Raw genomic sequence first — 21,232 nt, 5'->3', positions numbered from 1 at the left:
CAGCCAGTGTTGTGGTCCACCAGCAGAACTGGCAGCAGATTCAGACAGTGAGGAAGCTGGGGAGGAACATGGGCCAGTCCTGGAGTCTGGGGGAGGCTCTGATGAGGGCTCTGTGTCGGAGGCAGAGAGTGGACCAGGGCCGTATGCCAATTATCAGCTGCCTTCAGAGTCAGACATCAGTGAGGCAGAAGAACAGCTGGAGCCTGTTCCCAGTGTGTGCATGCGCAGAGTGACCAGACGAAGGGAACAGTTGAAAAACAAGGGTCGACTTGGGAGTAAGGCCACAGGTGGACGCTGACTGGTCCCTCCCAGAGGAAATAAAAGAGGAGCGAAGGGGGAGAGGAGTTTGCAGGAGACAATTAGTTCCCTTCATTGGTAAGTGACTCTCCGAGACTCCTGGCCAGGTTCTGCAGATATCAACCTGGCAACTCTCCAAGCCAGATAAGGTCTGTGACTTTAAATCCTCCCTTGAAAGACTTTGCCTGGATGTGAATGAGCAAATTCACAGTCAATTGATAAAAGGGGTTTTTGTCGGGACCAGGAGTTGGCTTCAGGCTCTTGAGAACAGCCAGCATAAGCCGAGTCCCTAAGCAGGGAGGAGGTGTGTAGGCGCACAAGGAGGCTGTGGCAAGCAGATTGTGCCTCAGGAATGTGCCTGGAGTTTGGAGAGAGAGATACGGAGCTCCCAAGGTTATGGAGCACTCTTGAGCACAAACAGACTTCCCAACAGCCTCCCCCCCCCCTTTCCCTCTTCGCTGCGGGGCTTATCTGATAGGCCATTATCACACTTCCCTCCCTGATAGCCAGTGTCGCCAGGGTCCAAATATGGAGACGGTGCTGGTTGTTTAACAGATTAACAGAGTTGGAAGGGACCTTGTAGGTCATCTAGCCCAACCCCCGCTCAAATACACCATTTCTGACAAGTGGCCTCTTCTCGAAAGCCTCCATTGATGAAGCTTCCCCAACTTCTGAAGGCAACTTCTGCTCCATGGGTTGATTGTTCTCACTGTCAGAAAGTTCCTCCTTATTTCCAGGTTGAATCTCTCCTGGTTCAGTTTCCATCCATTATTATTATTCCTTGTGTGGCCTTTGGGGGCTTTGGGAAATAGCTTGACCTCCCCTCCTCTCTGTGGCAGCTCCTCAAATATTGGAAGACTCTTATCCTGTCTCCCCTGGTCCTTCTCTTCACTAGACCAGCCAGGCCCAGTTCCTGCAACCATTCTTCTCTTTCAGTCTTCGGTTTCCAGTCCCCTCATCATCCTGGTTGCTCTTCTCTGCACTTTTTCTAGGCTCTCAAGATATTTTTTATAGTGTGGGGACCAAAACTGGATGCAGTACTCTAGGCGTGGCTTTACTAAGGTTTTATAGAGTGGTATTAGTCCCTCCCTTGATCTTGATTGTATCCCTCTGTTAATGCAATTTAGGATTGCATTGCCTTTTTTGGCTGCCGCTGCACACTGCTGGCTCATATTTAGCTGGTTGTACACTAAAGACTCCAAGATCCCTCTCACAGTCTCTGCTATTAAGCCTGGTTTCGCCCAGTTTATATATGTACTTTTAGTTTTTCTTACCTAAGTGTAGGACTTTACTTTTCTCTACATTGAATTCCATCCTGTTAGATCAGGCTCAGTGCTTTTACAGCCAGATTTCAGATTTCAGATTTCAGATTTAATTTATTTGTATGCCACCCTTCTCCGGGAGGGACTCAGGGCGGCGAACAACTCAAAAGGGGAAAGGGGATACAAACACAATACATATAATTAAAATACACAAGAGCCATACGGCCATACAAGTCGAGAGGGGAGGGGAACTCATCAACCCCAGCCGTCCATTGCAACTGGGAAAACCACAGCCTTGACTAGACGCACTTTTGCTGGCAGGATGATGTCTCTGCTTTTTAACAGGCTGTCTAGATTTTCCATCGCTTTCCTCCCCAGGAGTAAGCATGTTTTAATTTCTTGGCTGCAGTCCCCATCTGCGGTGATCTTGGAGCCCAGGAAAATAAAATCAGACACTACCTCCGTTTCTTCCCCATCTACTGTATTTGCCAGGAATTGAGATGGCCGGATGCCATGAGCTTAGTTTTTTTTTAAGTTTAGATGTCCGTTTAGATTTTTTGATCTTAGAAAACTAAGATGATGGCATCCGGCTCTCTCAATTAGCAATATTAATATCACAATTATTTCAGAAGGCAACAGGTAAAGAGCACCAATTTGAAAGGGCACCTGGGTAAAAAGCCCCTAATCAGAGATTGCGGCTGTGACATATTGGTTTCCAAAGCATTGAGTTGACCTCCACTACTCCTACAAGATCTGGGCTGCAGATTGTGGCTGCAGATCCCTTGGCTGTTATTGGCAGTCATCCAGATGTTGGTAGCCTGATTTGGTAGCTCTACCTATCTGCTAATTTAATGCAGATATTATAATTGTCTAACTGGGTTTCAGCCAGTGTTGAAATTCAAATGGTTTTACTACTGGTTCTGTGGGCGGGGCTTGGTGGGCATGGCGTGATGGATGGGGCTTGGTGGGCGGGGCAGGGGAAGGATACTGCAAAGTCTCCATTCCCTCCCCACTCTGGAGCCAGCCAGAGATGGCATTTGCTGGTTCTCCAAAACCAGTCAAAATTTCCGCTACCGGTTCTCCGAACTACTCAAAATTTCCACTACCGGTTCTCCAAACTACTCAAAATTTCCGCTACCAGTTCTTTGAACTACTCAAAATTTCCGCTACCGGTTCTCCGAACTACTCAAAATTTCCGGTACCAGTTCTTTGAACTACTCAAAATTTCTGCTACTGGTTCTCCGAACTACTCAAATTTCTGTTAACGGTTCCCCGAACTACTCAAAATTTCCGCTACCTGTTCTTTGAACTAATCAAAATTTCTGCTACCGGTTCTCTGGAATACTCAAAATTTCCGCTACTGGTCCTTTGAACTACTCAAAAATTCCACTACCAGTTCTCCGAACTACTCAAAATTTCTTCTATCGATTCTCCAAACTACTCAAAATTTCCGCTGCCAGTTCTTTGAACTACTCAAAATTTCTGCTACTGGTTCTCCGAACTACTCAAAATTTCTGCTACCGGTTCTCCGAACCACTCAAAATTTCTGCTACCGGTTCTCCAGAACCTGTCAGAACCTACTGGATTTCACACCTGGTTTCAGTTCACCTTATGATGTCATGTAGCAGCATTAGGGGAATAATCAACGTAATAAGCAAAGCGTTTAAACCTATGGTTGGTGTTGCATGAATTTCCCCCTTGAACGTTAAAACACGATTTAGAATTCTGACCAATCGAAGGGTGGAGTTGCTGGAACAATTTGCATTCTGAGTTAAGAGTTTTAGGAGATCTGTACTGCCGCAAGACACCGCAGACGGTACGTATTGTCGCAGTCAGTTCAACAGCATCCTGACTACCCATTATAACCACCACTCCCAGTTAATACCAAGGAAACAGCTGCTGGCACACCTGCCTGGCAGCCCAAGGCAAGGCCTCAACACGCCTTCTAATTGTACGTGCCCCCCTTTGGCCCCGAGGCACAGAGAGAAGTCTTTGCTAAGGTGGGGGGGGGGGGGAAGGTGGCCCCGTTCCAGTTTTAAGATGTGCCCAGAAAGCTTCACCCTGTGCCAGACGCCTCTTCGGTGCTGCACATGTCTAGGCAAGCTAGGTCCTCTGGCCAATTTTTAGCCCCCGTTACTGTTAAAAAGACGCACACATTGGCCCTTTAGGTTCTCGATTAGAGGATGCGCCATAGATGCTTCTGGACGCATCAAGAAATCCTATGTATTTACGTTGGACTTGCAACAAACCTTAGTCAATTGTCCCAAAGGTGATTTTTATCCCATAAACACCTAGTAAATGGTCATTCTGGGTAGCAATAGCACTTAGATTTATATACCACTTCATAGTGCGTTTACAGCCCTCTCTAAGCGGTTGACAGGGTCAGCCTCTTGTCCCCAACAATCTGGGTCCTAATTTTATCCACCTCGGAAGGATGAAAGGCTGAGTTAACCTTCAGCCAGTTGGTCAGGATTGAACTGCTGGTACTGGGCAGAGTCAGCCCACAATACTACATTTTAACCACTGGGAAGGAGGAAAGGAAGGAAGGAAGGAAGGAAGGAAGGAAGGAAGGAAGGAAGGAAGGAAGGAAGGAAGGGCACTTACACTTATATACTGCTTCACAGTGCTTTACAGCTCCTTCTAAGCGGTTTACAGAGTCAGCGTATTCCCCCCCCCCCAACAACAACAACAATCTGGGTCCTCACTGTACCTATCTTGGAAGGATGGAAAGCTGAGTCAACCTTGAGCCTGTGAGATTTGAACTGCCAAACTGCAGCTGGCAGTCAGCTGAAGTAGCTTGCAGGACTGCACTCTAATCACTGCGCCACCTCAGTAGAATAGACTCTCTGTTTTCCTTTTGCTTTACTGAACCATCTCTGATAAAATAATAGCTGCAATTGGACATTCTTTTTTTTAAATCCTAAAACTGAAATATACTAGTATACCAGCTCTTCACCCACTGGGTAAAGGTAAAGGTTCCCCTCGCACATATGTGCTAGTTGTTTCTGACTCTAGGGGGCGGTGCTCATCTCTGTTTCAAAGCCGAAGAGCCAGCGCTGCCCGAAGACGTCTCGGTGGTCATGTAGCCGGCGTGCCTCAACGCTTAAGGCGCATGGAACGCTGTGACCTTCCCACCAAAGGTGGTCCCTACTTTTGTACTTGCATTTTTATGTGCTTTTGGACTGGCAGAAGCTGGGACAAGTCACGGGAACTCACTCCGTTTCACGGCGCTAGGGATTTGAACCGCCGAACTGCCGACTTTTCTGATCGACAAGCTCAGCGTCTTAGCCATTGAGCCAGATGGGAAAGACCAATTTTCTACTTGCATTTTTACGTGCTTTTGAACTGCTAGGTTGGCAGAAGCTGGGACAAGGAACGGGAGCTCACTCCGTTACGCGGTGCTAGGGATTCGAACTGCCAAACCTTCAGCACTTTGTGCCCAAAAGTTTCACCAACACTGACCTATACTCTTAACAACTGGTATTTGCAACTCATTTCAATGGGAGTTGCCTAAATTTCCTTGTTGTGGGGGAAGGAAACAATAAGGGATAAACAGTCACACCGTACATTAAAAAAAAACATGCATTCCGAGATCTCGGTAGCATCTTAGGCCCCACCATCTCAGCCCTGCCTGTTGCGCGCTGATCCCCCTCGAGGGAAGGGCTCTTGGCACCACCCCTTCGCTCCTGCCCGCCGGCTCATTTATGGGGCAGGTTTGCTGCCTTCCCCTTTGTTTCTCTGCAGACTGAAAAGGGACCACCCGCATAAAGGCAGGCTGAACTTTGGAGTGGCAATGTTGTTGTTTCTGGAGAAACGGCTTCCAAAAACCCAAGCTGCCTTTTTCTATTCAGCCTGTAATCTCTATTGTTTGTTTGCCTGATTTAATCTTTGCATGGTAATAAAAGTTCCAGGCTAGGCAGAAGTTTAGAAAGACAGACAAGAGTTGAAGATCTCTTGAATCTACAGAGCTCAAGAAGAATCTTTTACCAAGGGGGTGTATGATGGGGACTGCAGGCAGGGACGGATTTAGATGAAAAGAGGCCCTAGGCTATTCCACTTATGAAGCCCTTTCACCTCCCATTTTTAAGTTTCTAAATTACATGAGAGACAATAAAATACATCATTACTGTGATATATATCAATATATATAGCTGGCCTCCTGACGGAGGGCGGCTCTGCTCTGCGGCAAAGGCAGCGAGGCCAGCCGCCTCCCCTGCTGCGCTCAGCTGCCCGGCTCGGCCCCCTTGCCCTCACCTGCCTGGCCGCTGGTGGGCTCCGCGTCGAAGGGGCGGCTACTGGGAGCGGCCGCGCCTCTCGCCCGACCGCCAGTGCCGGGAACGTGGGCGGGCTCCCCAACTGCCGCGGCGCTGGAACGATCTTAACCAATACATTTTTATGTTTGTTTATTAAGTCATATGCGTAGAATTTCTCCTTGTTTTCGGTTCAGTGTTTTAGTGTTCACTGTTTTTAGAATAGTGTAATTTTAATTTTGCTAACAATTTGAATGTAGGCCCCTCTTGATCTTGAGGCCCTAGGCTGAAGCCTAGTTAGCCTATAGGAAAATCCGGCCCTGACTGCAGGCAAGAAATTAAAAGAGGCTTGCTCCTGGGGAGGAAAGCTATGGCAAATCTAGACAGCATCCTAAAAAGCAGAGACATCACCCTGCCAACACAAGTGCGTCTAGTCTTGAAAAATATGAATGCTTTATTATAAACCAATGGGAATTCTTTGTTCCAATTTTCGCTTTTACTCTTTAGAGATAGGTGATACTATAATAGTTTAAAGACTCATTGTTATTTGATAGATAATTATGAATTCAAGGAAAAAAAGGATTGTTACAAATGAAATGATATTAATGGTAATCTGAACGTATAATGCTCAACGACAGCGAAACATTCAGCTATGTTTAATGTAAACCAGTGATGTTAATCCTAAGTTTAAGAATTGATGCACAAAAACTTGTAATCAAACGACATGCTTGATGAAATGGAGGAAAGCTGTTCTTCTTTTCCTCTCTTGCTTTGTTTTGTATGTGTTGTTTTGTTTAAAAAGAATAAAAAATTATTTTTTAAAAAAGGTGTCTAGTCAAGGCAATGGTTTTCCCAGTTGCAATGGATGGCTGTGAAAGTTGGACCATAAGGAAGGCTGAGCACCAAACTCTGGTGCTGGAGAAGACTCCTTCAAGTCCCTTGGACTGCAAGGCCATCCAACCGGTCAGTCCTAGAGGAGATCAACCGTGACTGCTCTTTAGAAGGCCAGATCCTGAAGAGGAAACTCAAAAGATTTTGGCCACCTAATGAGAAGGAAGAAGGACTCCCTGGAGAAGAGCCTCATGCTGGGAACGATGGAGGGCAAAAGAAGAAGGGGACAGCAGAGAAGGAGGTGGCTGGATGGAGTCTCCGAAGCAGTCGGCGTGAGCTTAAAAGGACTCCAGAGGATGGTAGAGGACAGGAAGGCCTGGAGGAATGTTGGGTCGGACATGCAACGAACAACAACAGGGCCTAGAGCCGCATCTGTCCTGGGGGAGCCCATCTATGTTTATTCTTCCCACACCTCAGCACATTTGATGCCCTGGGAATCTAATAAAGCTGCCCCCACCTCCATCACACTGTCCAAGCTTCTTCCTAAGAAGAGGTAAAGGTTCCCCTCGCACATACGTGCTAGTCGTTCCTGACTCTAAGGGGCAGTGCTCATCTTTGTTTCAAAGCCAAAGAGACAGCGCTGCCCGAAAACGTCTCCGTGGTCATGTGGACGGCATGACTAAACGCCGGAGGTGCACGGAACGCTGTTACCTTCCCACCAAAGGTGGTCCCTATTTTTCTACTTGCATTTTTTATGTGCTTTCGGACAGGCAGAAGCTAGGACAAGTCACGGGAGCTCACTCCGTTACACGGCGCTAGGGATTTGAACCGCCGAACTGCCGACATTTCTGATCGACAAGCTCAGCGTCTTAGCCATTGAGCCAGATGGGAGAGACCAATTTCAGCGGTCTTCAGAATGGTCTTCACTGGCTCTGAAGTGGAGGGGCTTTTCTCCCTGAGGCGACGGGCATCTTGACGGCAAGAGGTGGTGGCCGGAGAGAGAGAGAGGCTCAAACCAGAGCTTCCAAAGCCTCGTCCTCTACCGCTTCCTACCGGACGTGACTCAATTCCCAGGACCCCGAGAGCAAAGCTGTTTCCGACGGGAGGCTGTAGTTGTCCAGGAAGTAAATATGAAGTATGTAGCTAGCCAGGAAGTTAATACTCTTTAAGCTGAATGGAATTTTCTCTGCAGCCTTGTCCTGCCAACATAATTACAACAATGTTCTACCTCCAAAATCTGCCGATATCAGCAAAGGGTGCTATAAAAAGCCAAAACGGCAGCAGGCAGATGCTGTGATCTCACTCACTTCGAGTTGGGCGGTGCCCATCCCGCCTCGCCCCTGTTTTGAGATGAAGCTGCGTTTTCAAAACTTCAGGGCCAGCGAGCAGGGCTTCATTTTAAAAGCACCCAGGTGTGCTCTGACGGACATGTTTTTATTTCGGCGCTTGTAATAACACATTTGTTCCCATTCCAGGAAAATGATTTGTTCACAATCCGCTATCAATCCATGTCTCTGAGTTTTGTTTGTAGCCGATTTCTGTATTCACCGGCCAAGCCTTTTTTTCCTAATTATTACTTGCATTAGGGATTATCCTTTATACTATTTATGTTGTTGTATTTTTGGTCATGGATTGCAACGGAGAGGCTAAAACCAATTTCGTTATATACGTGAGATACAATGACAATAAAGGCTAAAGGTAAAGGTTCCCCTCACACAAATGTGTTAGCCATTCCCGACTCTAGGGGGCGGTGCTCATCTCCGTTTCAAAGTCAAAGACGTCTCCGTGGTCATGTGGCTGGCATGACTCAATGCCGAAGGTGCACGGAACGCAGTTACCTTCCCACGAAAGGTGTTCCCTATTTTTCTACTTGCATTTTTACGTGCTTTCAAACTGCTAGGTTGGCAGAAGCTGGGACAAGTCACGGGAGCTCATGCCATTATGCAGTGCTGGGGATTCGAACCGCCGACCTTTCTGATCGACAAACTCAGCGTCTTAGCCACTGAGACACAGTGATCCCTTATAAAGGCTATGCTTTACTTAATCTGCTGGTTGAAATGGCAGTTACAAATATATATATATTTGTTTTCCTTCCAGCTTGCTCGCCAGGATTCTTTAAACAAGACGTCTCCAACAGCGCCTGCGCGAAGTGTCCCGCACACACACTGCCTTCTTTGGAAGGCTCCACTTTGTGTCCTTGTGAGGAAGGCTACTTCCGGGCTCCGAGTGATCCGGTTTCCATGGCGTGCACAAGTAAGTGAGAAACAGAACCGGTGCTGGGGAGGGGCCATGCCCGGAAGGACCGTTGATTTGTCCTTCCCCCTAGGCTAGGCGGCTGGATAATACCATCCGTCTGCAGGTATCAAGACCTTGGACTCTTTCTTCACACACTTGTTCACTCCGATGGGAGGAGCTACACTGTTATTTTGTTTTTTTCATATTTTGTTTACGTTACTTTCCATTTCCACCAAACAGTTTGAGAGCTGGGCTTTAAACAATCAAAATCCACATACCGTATTTTTCGGAGTATAAGACGCACCCTTTTTCCCTCAAAAAAGGAGGCTTAAAATCTGGGTGCATCTTATCCGTTGAATACAGCATTTTTTGCCTCCTGAAGCCCCGTCCCCTTCACCAAAATGGCCGTGCATAGCCTTATGGAGGCTTTCAGAGAGCTCATGGGGGCTGGGGAGAGCAGAAATGAGCAACAAATGGACCATTTTTTGCTCAATTTTGCCCCCCCCCCCTCTTCAGCAGCACTCTATAAGCCTCCATAAGGCTATGCATGTAATTAAAAAAAAAAAAAAGGCCAGTTTTTGTAAAAAAATGCCCATTGTTTGGGCGTTTTTGCACCACCCCCCAAGGCTATTGATGCCTTTTTTAAAAACGGGCCATTTTTGGGAGGTTTGCAGAGTGCAAAAACTTTTTTTCCCCCTTTCGGAAAGCTTTGTAGTTAAAGTGATTGATGAGAATTAGATTGATCAAGTGCTGTGCCAGCAGAAACAAAGTCTTAGGTGTTGCAGATTGTCAGCGATTTTCTTCTCCAGCCCATGGATAAATACACCTGGAAATCCCCCACTCTCTCCCTACTTACCTACTGTATTTCTCTCTCTCTCTCTCTCTCTCTCCCTCCCTCCCTCCCCCCCTCTCTCTCCCTCTATCTACCTATCTACTCTTTCTCTCCCTACCTACCTACTGTATTTCTCTCTCTCTCTCTCTCTCTCTCTCTCTCTCCCTACCTACCTACCTACCTACCTACCTTTTTTAAAAAATTGCCTCTTCTAAACCTTGGGGTGTCTTATACTCTGGTGCGTCTTATACTCGAAAAATACGGTGTTGTAATAGTCATCACAATACTATCAAGAATATAACTATATATCAATACAATTACAATAGTACATAACATCTCCATCATCAAATTCTCTCCACATTAACATTTCCTCTTTTTTATGTATGTATCTCCTCCTTTCTAACGTCTAACTTGTCTCACCATGGGTAAAATACATCCTACATCAAGAAATATTCAGTTCATTTTTATCCTTAATAATAAGCATTAATCTGTCCATTTCTGCGCATTCTAATATTTTCTTAATGACCCTGTCATCTGACGGTATTTTATCATTTTCCCATTGTTGAGCAAATACAATTCTAGCTGTGGTTAATATATATAAAATCAGATCTACAGTCTTTTTGTCAATTTTTTCTAGTAGAATGCCCAACAAAAAATATCCCAGGTTTCGGGTCAATAGGACCTATGCTTTTATGACTTTTCCCTCTGTTTAGTGAAACAATTCTGGAATAAATAAATAAATAACCCTTAAGGTTGGCTTCTACAATTTTGCTTTGTCCAAATCCCATCTAAGGAAGTGCAGAATGGAAGAGGAAGGAAAGGCAGCAGGAGATAAAGGGCAGAGAGATACACAGTGGAAACTGAGAGGGAAAATGTGCAGTTAAATCAGTTAAATTGCTGGTTTAAGGAATCATCTTTGGGATTGCATCCATGAGATCTGGGTATGCTTTTATTTCATTTTTCCCAATTATTCTTTTTTGTCCTCCTGACAGAGCCCCCCTCTGCTCCTCAGGGGGTGACAGCGATCGGTCTGGGGGCTAAAGTCCAGCTGCGTTGGTCTCCGCCCCAGAACTCGGGAGGCCGCCAAGATGTCAGCTACCGAGTGTCGTGCGAACAGTGCTGGCCAGACTCGGGGGACTGCCGATCTTGCGACGCCGCTCTCCGATATTCGGACAATCCGCACAAACTCACCGGCACATCCTTGACGGTTAGCGATCTGGAGCCACACGTAAACTACACTTTCACCGTAGAAGCCCAAAATGGCGTGTCCTCCTTCAGTACCCAGCGCAGCTACGGAGTCACGAGCATCAGCGTCAATCAGACAGGTAAAGGTCTCGGGTATCGTAACCGGATTAAAAGGGAGGGGATCTAGTGATACAGTGAGATTGCCAATTTCCGAGGTCTGTCAGTCTGCGGCCCCTGGGTGGAATTAAGACAGGCTACAGTTCTTTGATTTTTGGGGACCGTGTTTCCCCGAAAATAAGACAAGGTCTTATTTTCTTTTGACCCCAGAAATAAGCGCTTGGCCTTATATTCGGGGAGGCCTTATTATTTTTGAGGCACAGGAGGGGATGAGCGTGGTCACCTCATGGCTGCTGCTGTGTTGCGATATTTCCGGGGAGGTCTTATTATTTTTGAGGTGCAGGAGGGGGCAAGTGTGGTCACCTCATGGCTGCTGCTGTGTTGCAATATTTTCGGGGAGGTCTTATTATTTTTGAGGCGCAGGAGGGGGCGAGCGTGGTCACCTCATGGCTGCTGCTGTGTTGCAATATTTTCGGGGAGGTCTTATTATTTTTGAGGCGCAGGACGCCCCTTAACCAAACCCTGAGGCCTGCGGATCAGCTAATCCAGAGAGGGCCGTGTCTGTTTCTGGCACGCTCTTGCCAGCCAGAGCATTGCTGAGCCTGCCACTTATATTGCGGCCGCCACTGAAGGGGTGCAGTAGCTAGGGTTTTGGGGAGCATCGTTCCGCGTGGATGGCAGGTGAATGTGGAGCCTTGGGGCATGTTCCCCCTTTCCTCCCCAGGAAATGGTGGAGACTGGCTGCGCATGCGTTTTAATATTTTAGGGAAGGGCTTATTTTTGGGGAGGGCTTATTTTAACGCATGGGCTCAAAAGCCCGATTGGGCTTATTATCCAGGGAGGTCTATTTTGGGCTTATTTTCGGGAAAACATTTGGTGAGACACTGTGGGCCGTTTACTTCTACGTCAAAATAGATAGTTTTGTGATACAGTTATCAAATCCCTCCGTGATTTAACAGACTGCCGTCTTCTGAAAACAAACTCGACAAAGCCACTTAATTCTATGACATTGTTCATTGTGGCTCCGCTGCAAATTCTAATCATGGCTTCAGGACGGAGAAAGGTTTTTCCTTTGGGGCAGCCTTTTTAACATTAAGTGTTTTGACCGAGGCTTCCCAAGAGCCTGAAGCAAACTCCTAGTCCCGACAAAAAAAACTTTTAGTAATTGACTGTTAATTCTGCTCATTGACATCCAGAAAAGTCTTTCAAGGGAGGATTTACAGTCACAGATCTTATCTGGCTTGGAGAACTGCCAGGCCGATAGCTGCAAAACGTAGCAAGGAGCCTCAGAGAGTCCCAAACCAATTAAGTGAACTAATGATCTGCAAACTCCACTCCCCTTTCGCTCCTCTTTTATTTCCTCTGGGAGGGGCCATTCATCGTCCGCCTGTGGCCTTACTCCCAAGTCGACTCTTGTTTTTCAACTGTTCCCTTCGTCTGGCCACTGTGCATGCACACACTGGGAACAGGCTCCAGCTGTTCTTCTGCCTCACTGATGTCTGACTCTGAAGGCAGCTGATAACTGGCATATGGCTCTGGCCCCCTCTCTGCCTCCGACACAGAGCCCTCATCAGAACCTTCCCCAGACTCCAGGACTGGCCCATATTCCTCCCCAGCTTCCTCACTGTCCGAATCTGCTGCCAGCTCTGCTGGTTGCTGGCCGGCGACAACATTAGGAAGCACACGAGTAACTAAGTTGTACCCTACTGAAAGGGAGCAGCTTTTGATTGTGTAAATCCAACGTGGGATTCATGCCGTCGTGTCTGGCCAAGGCAATGGTGGGAAAAGCGTAACTGGCTCCATGCGGATTTTGTCAGCCCTACTTCCTCCTCTTTCTCTTCCTCCTTGTTCAGAACCACCAAGAGTAACTTCAGTGACCATGGACAGTCGGACCACTACTAGTTTAACATTGTCTTGGACCGTCCCTCCTCGCCAACAGAGCCATGTTTGGAAATATCAGGTTACTTACAAGAAGAAGGTAGGACTCGCTCCCACCTTTGCAACGTCCTTTGGGGGGTGGGTGGGTTATATTTTGAAGTAGGAAAATGAGCCTTTCTTTTTTCGCTCTCTCACTTTTTGTTGCTTTGCTGTTGTTACAGAAGGATGAAAACAGCTATTCAGTCCTGCGCTCCGAAGGGAACTCCGTCACCCTCCATAAGCTGACCCCTAAGACCAAGTATCTTGTGAGCGTCCAGGCGCTGACCCAGGAGGGTCACGGAGCCCACAGCATGGAGCACGAGTTTGAGACCCTCCCTGAAAGTGAGATTGCTTTGGATTCTTTTTTTCTTTCCTTCTCTTCTTTCTTTCTTTCTTTCTTTCATTCATTATCTATCTTTCCTTTCTCTTCCTTCCTTTCTTTCTCTTTCCTTAATCTTTCTTCCTTTCTTTTCCTTTCTTTCCTTCTTCCTTTCCCTTTCTTTCTTTCTTTCTTTCTTTCTTTCTTTCTTTCTTCCTTCCTTCCTTACTCTTTCCTTACTCTTCCTTTCTTTCCTTTCTCTCCCTTCCTTTATCTTCCTTCCTTTCATTTCTTTCTATTTCTTTCCTTTCTATTTTTCCTTTTTCTTTCTTTTCTTCTTTCTTCTTTCCTTTCTCTTCCTTCCTTTCTTTTTTTCCTTTCCCTTTCTTTCTTTTTCCCTTTCTTTCTTCCTTACTCTTTCTTTCTTCCTTTCTCTTCCTTTCTCTTCCTTCCTTCCTTTCTTTCTCTTCCTTTCTTTCCTTTCTCTTCCTTCCTTCCTTTCCTTTCTCTTCCTTTATTCCTTTCTTTCCTTTCTCTTTCTTTCCTTTCTCTTTTCCTTTTTCTTTCTTTCTTTTCTTCTTTCTTTCTCTTTCTTTCGTTTCTCTTCCTTCCTTCCTTTCCTTCCTTCCTTCCTTTTTTCCTTTCCTTTCCCTTTCTTTCTTTCTTTCTTTCTTTCTTTATCGCTCTATCTTTTCTTTTTTTTCTTTCCTCTTTCTTCCTTTTTCTTTCTTTTCAGAGGAGCCCCTTAGGATTAATGAGGTGGCGGCAAAAATAAATGCAATATTGAGGCAGAGTTAATCATTTGACAACCACCAATCCTGGGAATTTATCTTTTGAAAAGGCTTCCCCCTACCTGTAGTATTCTTCTCTCCATAGATCCAAATGGTGTGAATACGGCCGCAGTCCTCGGAGGATCCATTGCTGGCTTCATCTTCATGCTTGCTGTCATTGTGATACTTTTTCTCTTCCTTCGACAAAGGTTTGTTTTGTATTTGTTTTAAAATTCTGGTTCTTTCGGACATGAGGAGTTTTAGGTGGGCTGAAAATACCCCATTTCCCATATTTTTGTCCTCCACGTGCCCCCACTAACACCCAGGCTCTGTGGGTATCGAAACAATACAAATTGTATGCCCAAAGGAGAGAGCAGGCGATGGGGAACTGTCTCAGTTTCCTCATCCCAATCTTTTTTCCCCAGTAATTGCACTTCCTGGGTTACTATTCTCTCTCTCCATCCCCCCCTCCCACCCTCTCACCCTCACCCCTCTCTTTTTCCCTCTCCTTCCCCACCCTCTCCCTCTCCCCCACCCCTTCCCTCCCTTTTTCTCTCTCCCTCCCCCTCTCTCCCCTTCTCTCCCTCTCTTCTCTTCCCCACCCCTCTCCCCCTCCCTCCCTCTCTCCCCCTCCCTCTCCCCCTCTCTCCCTCTCCTTCTCTTCCCTGCCCCCTCCTTTTCCCCCCTCCTTCTCCTCTTCCCCTGCCCCCTCTTTCTCCCTCCCTCCCTCTCCCTCTCTTCCCCACCCCTCCCTCCCTCTCCCCCTCATCCCCTCCCTCTCTTTCTCCCTCTCTCTCCCTCTGTCTCCCTCTCCTTTTCTTCCCCACCCCTCCCCTCTCTCCCCATCCCTCCCTCGCCCCACCCCTTCCCCACACTCCCTCTCTCCCTCCCCCTCCAGCTGTCCATCACTCCCTCTCCCTTCCCCTCTCTTCCCCACTCTCTCCCTCATCCCTCCCTCTCCTCCCCTCTCTCTCTCCCTCTCCTCTTCCCCACCCCTCTCCCTCTCCATCTCCCCCACCTCCCTCCCTCTCCCTCACCCCTTTCTCTCTCTCTCTCCCTCCCCTCTCCCTCCCTCCTTCTCTCTCCCCCCCCTCTCTTTTTGCTGGAGTTTCTTCAAAGGTGAGAGGGTGTGAAGCGGGGGTGAGGTGGAGAACAGGAGTAGAGGTGGTAGTTAGCACAAGGAAATGTAGAATTCCATCCAAATGACCAAGAATCTAGATCAAGGGTGTCAAACTCAATTTCATTGAGGGCTGCATCAGGGTTGTGTTTGACCTGGAGGGGGGGGGCTGGGCTGGGTGTGGCCAGGGTGGATGTGGCCACTTGTGTCGGGGGCGCCTGTGGTGTCCCAAGCGCTCTGCCAGCGAAAACAGGCCCTCTAGCTCTGTTTTCGGCTGCCACAGCTTCCTGCAATCCTCGCCAAGTAAAAATGGAACTTGGGAGAGTCGCGGGCTCCGTTTTCACTGGTAGAGGCACCACGGGCCGGGCCTTCACTCTTTCCAGGGCAGCCCTGTGGGCCAGATCTAAGTACCTCACGGCCCGGATCCGGCCCACGGGCCTTGAGTTTGACACCCCTGCTGCAGATGGACATCAGTTTAATCTTTCTTGGGTTTTGCCATTAAAAATACAGTAGAAGAATAGAATAACAGAGTTGGAAGGGACCTTGGAGGTCTTCTAGTCCACCCCTCCACTCAAGCAGGAGACCCTATATGCCATTTCTGACAAGTAGCTGCCCAGTCTCTTCTTGAAAGCCTCAAGTGATGAAGCTCCCACAACTTCTGGAGGCAAGATGGTTCTCACTGTCAGAAAATTTCTCAGCTGAATCTCTCCTTCCATCCATTATTCCTTGTCTGGCCTTCAGGTGCCTTGGAAAACAGCTTGATACCCCCCCCCCCCCGCTCTCTGTGGCAGCCCTCAAATATTGGGAACTCTGCTATCCTGTCTCCCCTGGTCCTTCTCTTCACTAGACTAGCCAGGCCCAGTTCCTGTAACCATCGTTCATCCTATGTTTTAGCCTCCAGTCCCCTCATCATCCTGGTTGCTCTTCTCTGCACTTTTTCTAGAGTCTCAGCCTCTTTTTTTATAGTGTGGTTCTTAATTTTAGGTTGCCCTTCTCCTTGAAAGCGTGCTAGGCGTATCATCCAGTTTTTAAACCTGCAAGAAAATTAACTATTCATCGTAGGCCCAGTGCGCCATTTCTGCAGGAGAGAGAAGTTGAAGAGGGAAGCAGTGCAGCAGCTGAGATTGATAAGCATCTCCCAGGCCTCCTACTGAAGACGGGGCCTCCTTATTTCAAACTTTTAATAACAATGGGAGAAGGAGGAGGAGGAGGAGAATAAAACAGGCTTCTTTAATCCAGCTGTTGGAAGATGTTTGGGAGGAGTTGAAGGCTCTGCCGTCTTTCGGGAATTATCAGTTAACCCTTCTAATTTCATTTAGGAAAAAGAATTTGCGGGCCCGGCAAACTTCAGAAGATGTTTACTTTTCCAAATCTGGTGAGTATTAGTCACTTTATTGTATGGTTGCACTAGGAAGATTGAGCAAATCTGGGACACTAGAAAGGATTTTCTCTCTATATCTACCTACCTACCTACCTACCTACCTACCTATCATCTATCTATCTATCTATCTATCTATCTATCTATCTATCTATCAATCTATCTATCATCTATCTATCTATCTATCATCTATCTATCTATCATCTATCTATCTATCTATCTATCATCTATCTATCTATCTATCTATCTATCTATCTATCATCTATCCATCTATCCATCTATCCATCTATCCATCTATCATCTTTCTATCTATCTATCTATCATCTATCTATCTATCTATCTATCTATCAATCTATCTATCTATCTATCTATCTATCTATCTATCTATCTATCTATCTATCATCTATCTATCTATCTATCATCTATCTATCTATCATCTATCTATCTATCTATCTATCTATCTATCTATCTATCTATCTATCTATCATCTATCCATCTATCCATCTATCATCTTTCTATCTATCTATCTATCATCTATCTATCTATCTATCATCTATCTATCTATCATCTATCTATCTATCTATCTATCTATCTATCTATCTATCTATCTATCATCTATCTATCCTCTATCTATCTATCTATCAATCTATCATCTATCCATCATCTATCCATCATCTATCTATCTATCTATCATCTATCTATCTATCTATCATCTATCTATCATCTATCTATCATCTATCTATCTATCCAATAGCACTTAAGACTTCACAGCCTCTCTAAGCATATTGGAAGGCTGAGTCAACCTTCAGCTGGTCTTCTATTAAGCTGTATGTATGTATATATGTTCCAGCATAACTCTGGAGTGCCTCGAGCAATTTCAACCAAACTTGGTACACAGATGAATTACCCTCTGGAAACAAATAGCGGGGGAGGAGGGGAAAGACACCCCTGGTGTGTGAGACTGTTTGTATGTGTCTGTGTCCCAGCATAACTCTGGACCGCCTGGCCCGTTAAGGAGAGCAAGTGTGGCGTCCGAGAGCGGCAATTAGACAAACTCTTCGGGGCAAAGTGCCAGGAATGAGGAGCGCATGGGAGGGGAAAGGGAGAGGGCAGGGAGGATGGGTATGGGACAGGGAAGGGAGAGGGCAGGGATGATGGGCATGGGAGTAGGAAGACGAAAGGCCCCTTTCAATGGCTTCTTGTCAGACAAATGCTTCGGGGCAAAGTGCCAGGATCATAGATAGGGCGGGATAGAGGAGCGCATGGGACAGGGAAGGGAGAGGGCAGGGATGATGGGCATGGGAGCAGGGAGACAAAAGGCCCCTCTCAATGGCTCCCTGTCAGACAAACGCTTCGACGTCTATAAATACCCAGCCACCGCCGGCTTATCAGCTAGTATTTTTAAAACAAAAAAACAGGCGTGCCTATTTCCATCCAATCCCTAAGAGGCAGACCGTGGAGAGAGGTTGGGTTCAGGTTTGACCAAACAACCGAATTTCTCTCCACTTCAAAGCAGGGGAGCCCCCTTGGTGAGCTATTCTCATTTTCTACCCTTGGACTCTGCAGATCAGCTCAAACCCCTGAAGACCTACGTGGACCCCCACACTTACGAAGACCCCAATCAGGCGGTCTTGAAGTTCACCACCGAGATCCACCCTTCCAGCATTTCTCGGCATAAAGTGATCGGAGCAGGTAACGGATTCCCATCATCCCAAAAACAGGGCAAGAAAGGGACGGTTGCTTGAGTTGTGATCAAGAGGGTTGTGTTTAATTTAACCTCCCTGCTCCATCACAAATCGTTCCAAGGGATTCTTTCAACGCCTCCGTTTTTTTCCCCCCTGCCCTCCGTTAGGAGAATTTGGTGAGGTTTACAAAGGCATTCTGAAAAGCGGCAAGAAGGAGAACCCCGTGGCCATAAAGACGCTGAAATCCGGCTACACCGAAAAACAACGCATTGACTTTCTGAGCGAGGCAAGCATCATGGGGCAGTTCTGTCATCAAAACATCATCCATTTGGAAGGAGTGGTCTCCAAATGTAAGTGCTGGGGGTAGGGTCCTCGCTTGGGTCTTGGTTTCTGGCTCCAAGGCATCACTTTCCCCTGGGCAGGGTGTTGTGACTCAGCAGTTCTGCTGTGAGTTTTTTCGGGATACAAGATTCAGTATGCAACTGGGGCTTGTGGGAGGAAATTTGGAGATAAAAGGACGGATGCTGCCACGCCCTAGTTGCTGGAGTCAACGTCGTTCCTTCGTGCGTGCCTTGGTTTGTACAACATTGCTTGCTTATTCATCATGATTTATGCCTGTTACACTTGGATAAGTGCTTTGGTGTTTCATGTAAACCTGATCCGTGGAGACTGTGGAAGAAGTGAAGTGCTTGTAAGGGTCTTTTGTTTTGCATACTTGTCGGAGACTTGTATTTATGTTATTTCTGGGCTCGAAGCCAGTTTGAACTGAGAACTGATAAAGACAGACTTCCTTTTAAGTTGCCTGCCTGCGTTTGTTAACGAGCCGTGAAGGGGGGGACAGAACAGCAGGGGTAGCAGGGGAGATCTTGAGTGGGTTTCACACAAGGTGGATTTGATTAAAAAGGCTGGATTTAAATCAACTGGATTTAAATCATAATTTTTAAAGAGTACCGTATTTTTCGGAGTATAAGATGCACCAAGATTTTGAAGAGGTACATTTTTAAAAAAAAAGGTTTTGCATTCTGCAGGCCTCCTGAATCCTCTGCATGCCTCATTTTTTGTGAAAAACAGCATGCATAGGCTTTGAGAGGCTTGTAAAATGCTCCAGGGAGCAAAAACAAGCAAAAAAACAGCCCGTTTTTTGCAAAAATGAGCCCATTTTTTGCGGAAAAGAGGGCACGCATAGGCTTTGAGAGGCTTGTGGGGACTGGGGGGGCAAAAACAAGCAAAAAATGGTCTGTTTTCGCTCGTTTTTGCCCTCCCCAGCCCCCAGGAGCACTCTGGAAGCCTCCCAAAGGCTATGCAAGGCCATTTTTGCAAATGGGGTGGGATTTCGGGAGGCCAAAAATGTTGTATTCAGTGTGTAAGACGCACCCAGATTTTCACCTCTTTTTTGGGGGGAGGAAGGTGCGTCTCATACTCTGCAAAATACGGTAACTGTCATCTCTGTCCCACAGCAGCACCTTCTCTAACCTGCTGTTGACTCACCAACAGTCTCAATATTTCAGAATATACAGCCTCATGCTCCATAACTAAGCTCTATTTCATGCTGAACAAGCTAAAGTATTAACGTATCTTGTGTCAAGTTTCCTAACGATGCCGTAACTAAATCGTAATAATCGAGCCAATGTTTTAATACAAAAAACCAGTGATTAATTGATAGCTTCATTGGGGAAGATTTGATCGCAGCCAAATCTTTGCTTTGTTTATCTGCTTCTGAACTTTATCCCTGTTCCCTCCCTCCCCTCAGTCTGTGTCATAAATCTCGTTACCCAATAGATACACCCCTCCCAGCCAGCAGCAGTAATCTTTACATAGATTTTACTCCAAAAACATTTTATTAAAATAAATGGAATAAATTTTTTTAAAAAAATCCAATTTAAATTATAAAAAATCCGATTTGTAATTTAAAAAAAAAAAAAAAAACCTCAATTTTTATCCACCCTGGTTTCACCTGTCAACCTTTCCTTTTCCTTCCAGTTAAGCCTTTCATGATCATCACCGAATACATGGAGAACGGTGCCTTGGATAAGTTCCTACGGGTAGGTTTATACCCTTTCCTCTTCCACATCTCTTCTCATGTGTAAAGCAAGGGAGCCGACTCTCCCTTGTGAATCGAGCCTTTCAAAATTCTCAAAAGCGAAGAGGGCTGGAGGTATGTCTGGGCCAGACTCGATCATCTGTTTAAATCCCCCTTTAAAAGTGTGGCGGCTCTGAAGTGTCTTCCTCTCCTTTTACCCAACAGGAAAAAGACGGGGAGTTTTGCGTCATCCAGTTGGTAGGCATGTTGAGAGGAATCGCTTCCGGGATGAAATATTTGGCCAGCATGAACTACGTCCATCGGGATCTGGCTGCTCGCAATATCCTCGTGGACAGCCAGCTGGTCTGCAAAGTCTCCGATTTTGGTCTGTCCCGTGTCCTGGAGGATGATCCCGAAGCTACTTATACCACCAGCGTAAGTGATCCCGGAGGGACGACTGTCTTCCCTCTTAAGTGACAAATTGCCAAGATAACTGTGAAGAACAGGGAAATTACTCCGGCTGAAGCAAAATGCCTAGAGCTAGGTGGCTCAGGGGCTAAGACGCTGAGCTTGTCGATCAGGAAGCTTGGCAGTTTGGTGGTTCGAATCCCTAGCACCGCGTAATGGAGTGAGCTCCCATTACTCGTCCCAGCTTCTGCCAACCTAGCAATTTGAAAGCACGTAAAAAAAAATGCAAGTAGAAAAATAGGGACCTATTTTTGTGCGCCTTCGGCGTTGAGTCATGCCAGCCACATGGCCACAGAGACGTCTTCGGACAGTGCTGGCTCTTCGGCTATGAAATGGAGGTGAGCAGCGTCCCCTAGAGTCGGGAACGACTAGCACATATGTGTGAGGGGAACCTTTACTTTTAGCCTTTATGGTCATTGTACATCATGTATACAATGAAATTGGTTTTAGCCTCTCTGGTGCAATCCATGACAAAAAATACAAACAACATAAATAGTATAAAGAATAATCTCTATGCAAATAATTAGGAAAAGGCTTGGGCAGTGAATT

At 46.5% G+C, this 21,232-nt stretch overlaps 1 protein-coding gene across 1 annotated transcript in view; it reads left to right on the top strand.

Annotated features, from left to right (window-relative positions):
* Nucleotides 1-21,232, top strand: part of EPHA2 (EPH receptor A2) — a 46,626-nt gene that overhangs the window by 16,126 nt on the left and 9,268 nt on the right. Inside the window, exons 4-13 of the mRNA XM_087702367.1 lie at nt 8,738-8,893; nt 10,700-11,032; nt 12,863-12,987; nt 13,109-13,268; nt 14,122-14,224; nt 16,452-16,507; nt 18,077-18,202; nt 18,363-18,545; nt 20,176-20,237; nt 20,441-20,650. Of these exons, the coding sequence (XP_087558493.1) occupies nt 8,738-8,893; nt 10,700-11,032; nt 12,863-12,987; nt 13,109-13,268; nt 14,122-14,224; nt 16,452-16,507; nt 18,077-18,202; nt 18,363-18,545; nt 20,176-20,237; nt 20,441-20,650 (1,514 nt within the window). The remainder of the gene's footprint in view (nt 1-8,737; nt 8,894-10,699; nt 11,033-12,862; nt 12,988-13,108; nt 13,269-14,121; nt 14,225-16,451; nt 16,508-18,076; nt 18,203-18,362; nt 18,546-20,175; nt 20,238-20,440; nt 20,651-21,232) is intronic.

This window comes from Thamnophis sirtalis, unplaced genomic scaffold (assembly GCF_051295495.1).
Source record: "Thamnophis sirtalis isolate CommonGarterSnake01/CBP01778 unplaced genomic scaffold, rThaSir2_p1.2 scaffold_15, whole genome shotgun sequence".
In the NCBI taxonomy this organism is placed as follows: Eukaryota; Metazoa; Chordata; class Lepidosauria; order Squamata; family Natricidae; genus Thamnophis; species Thamnophis sirtalis.
Note: the sequence above shows the minus strand (reverse complement) of the source record. Positions and strands in the feature narration are given on the sequence as shown.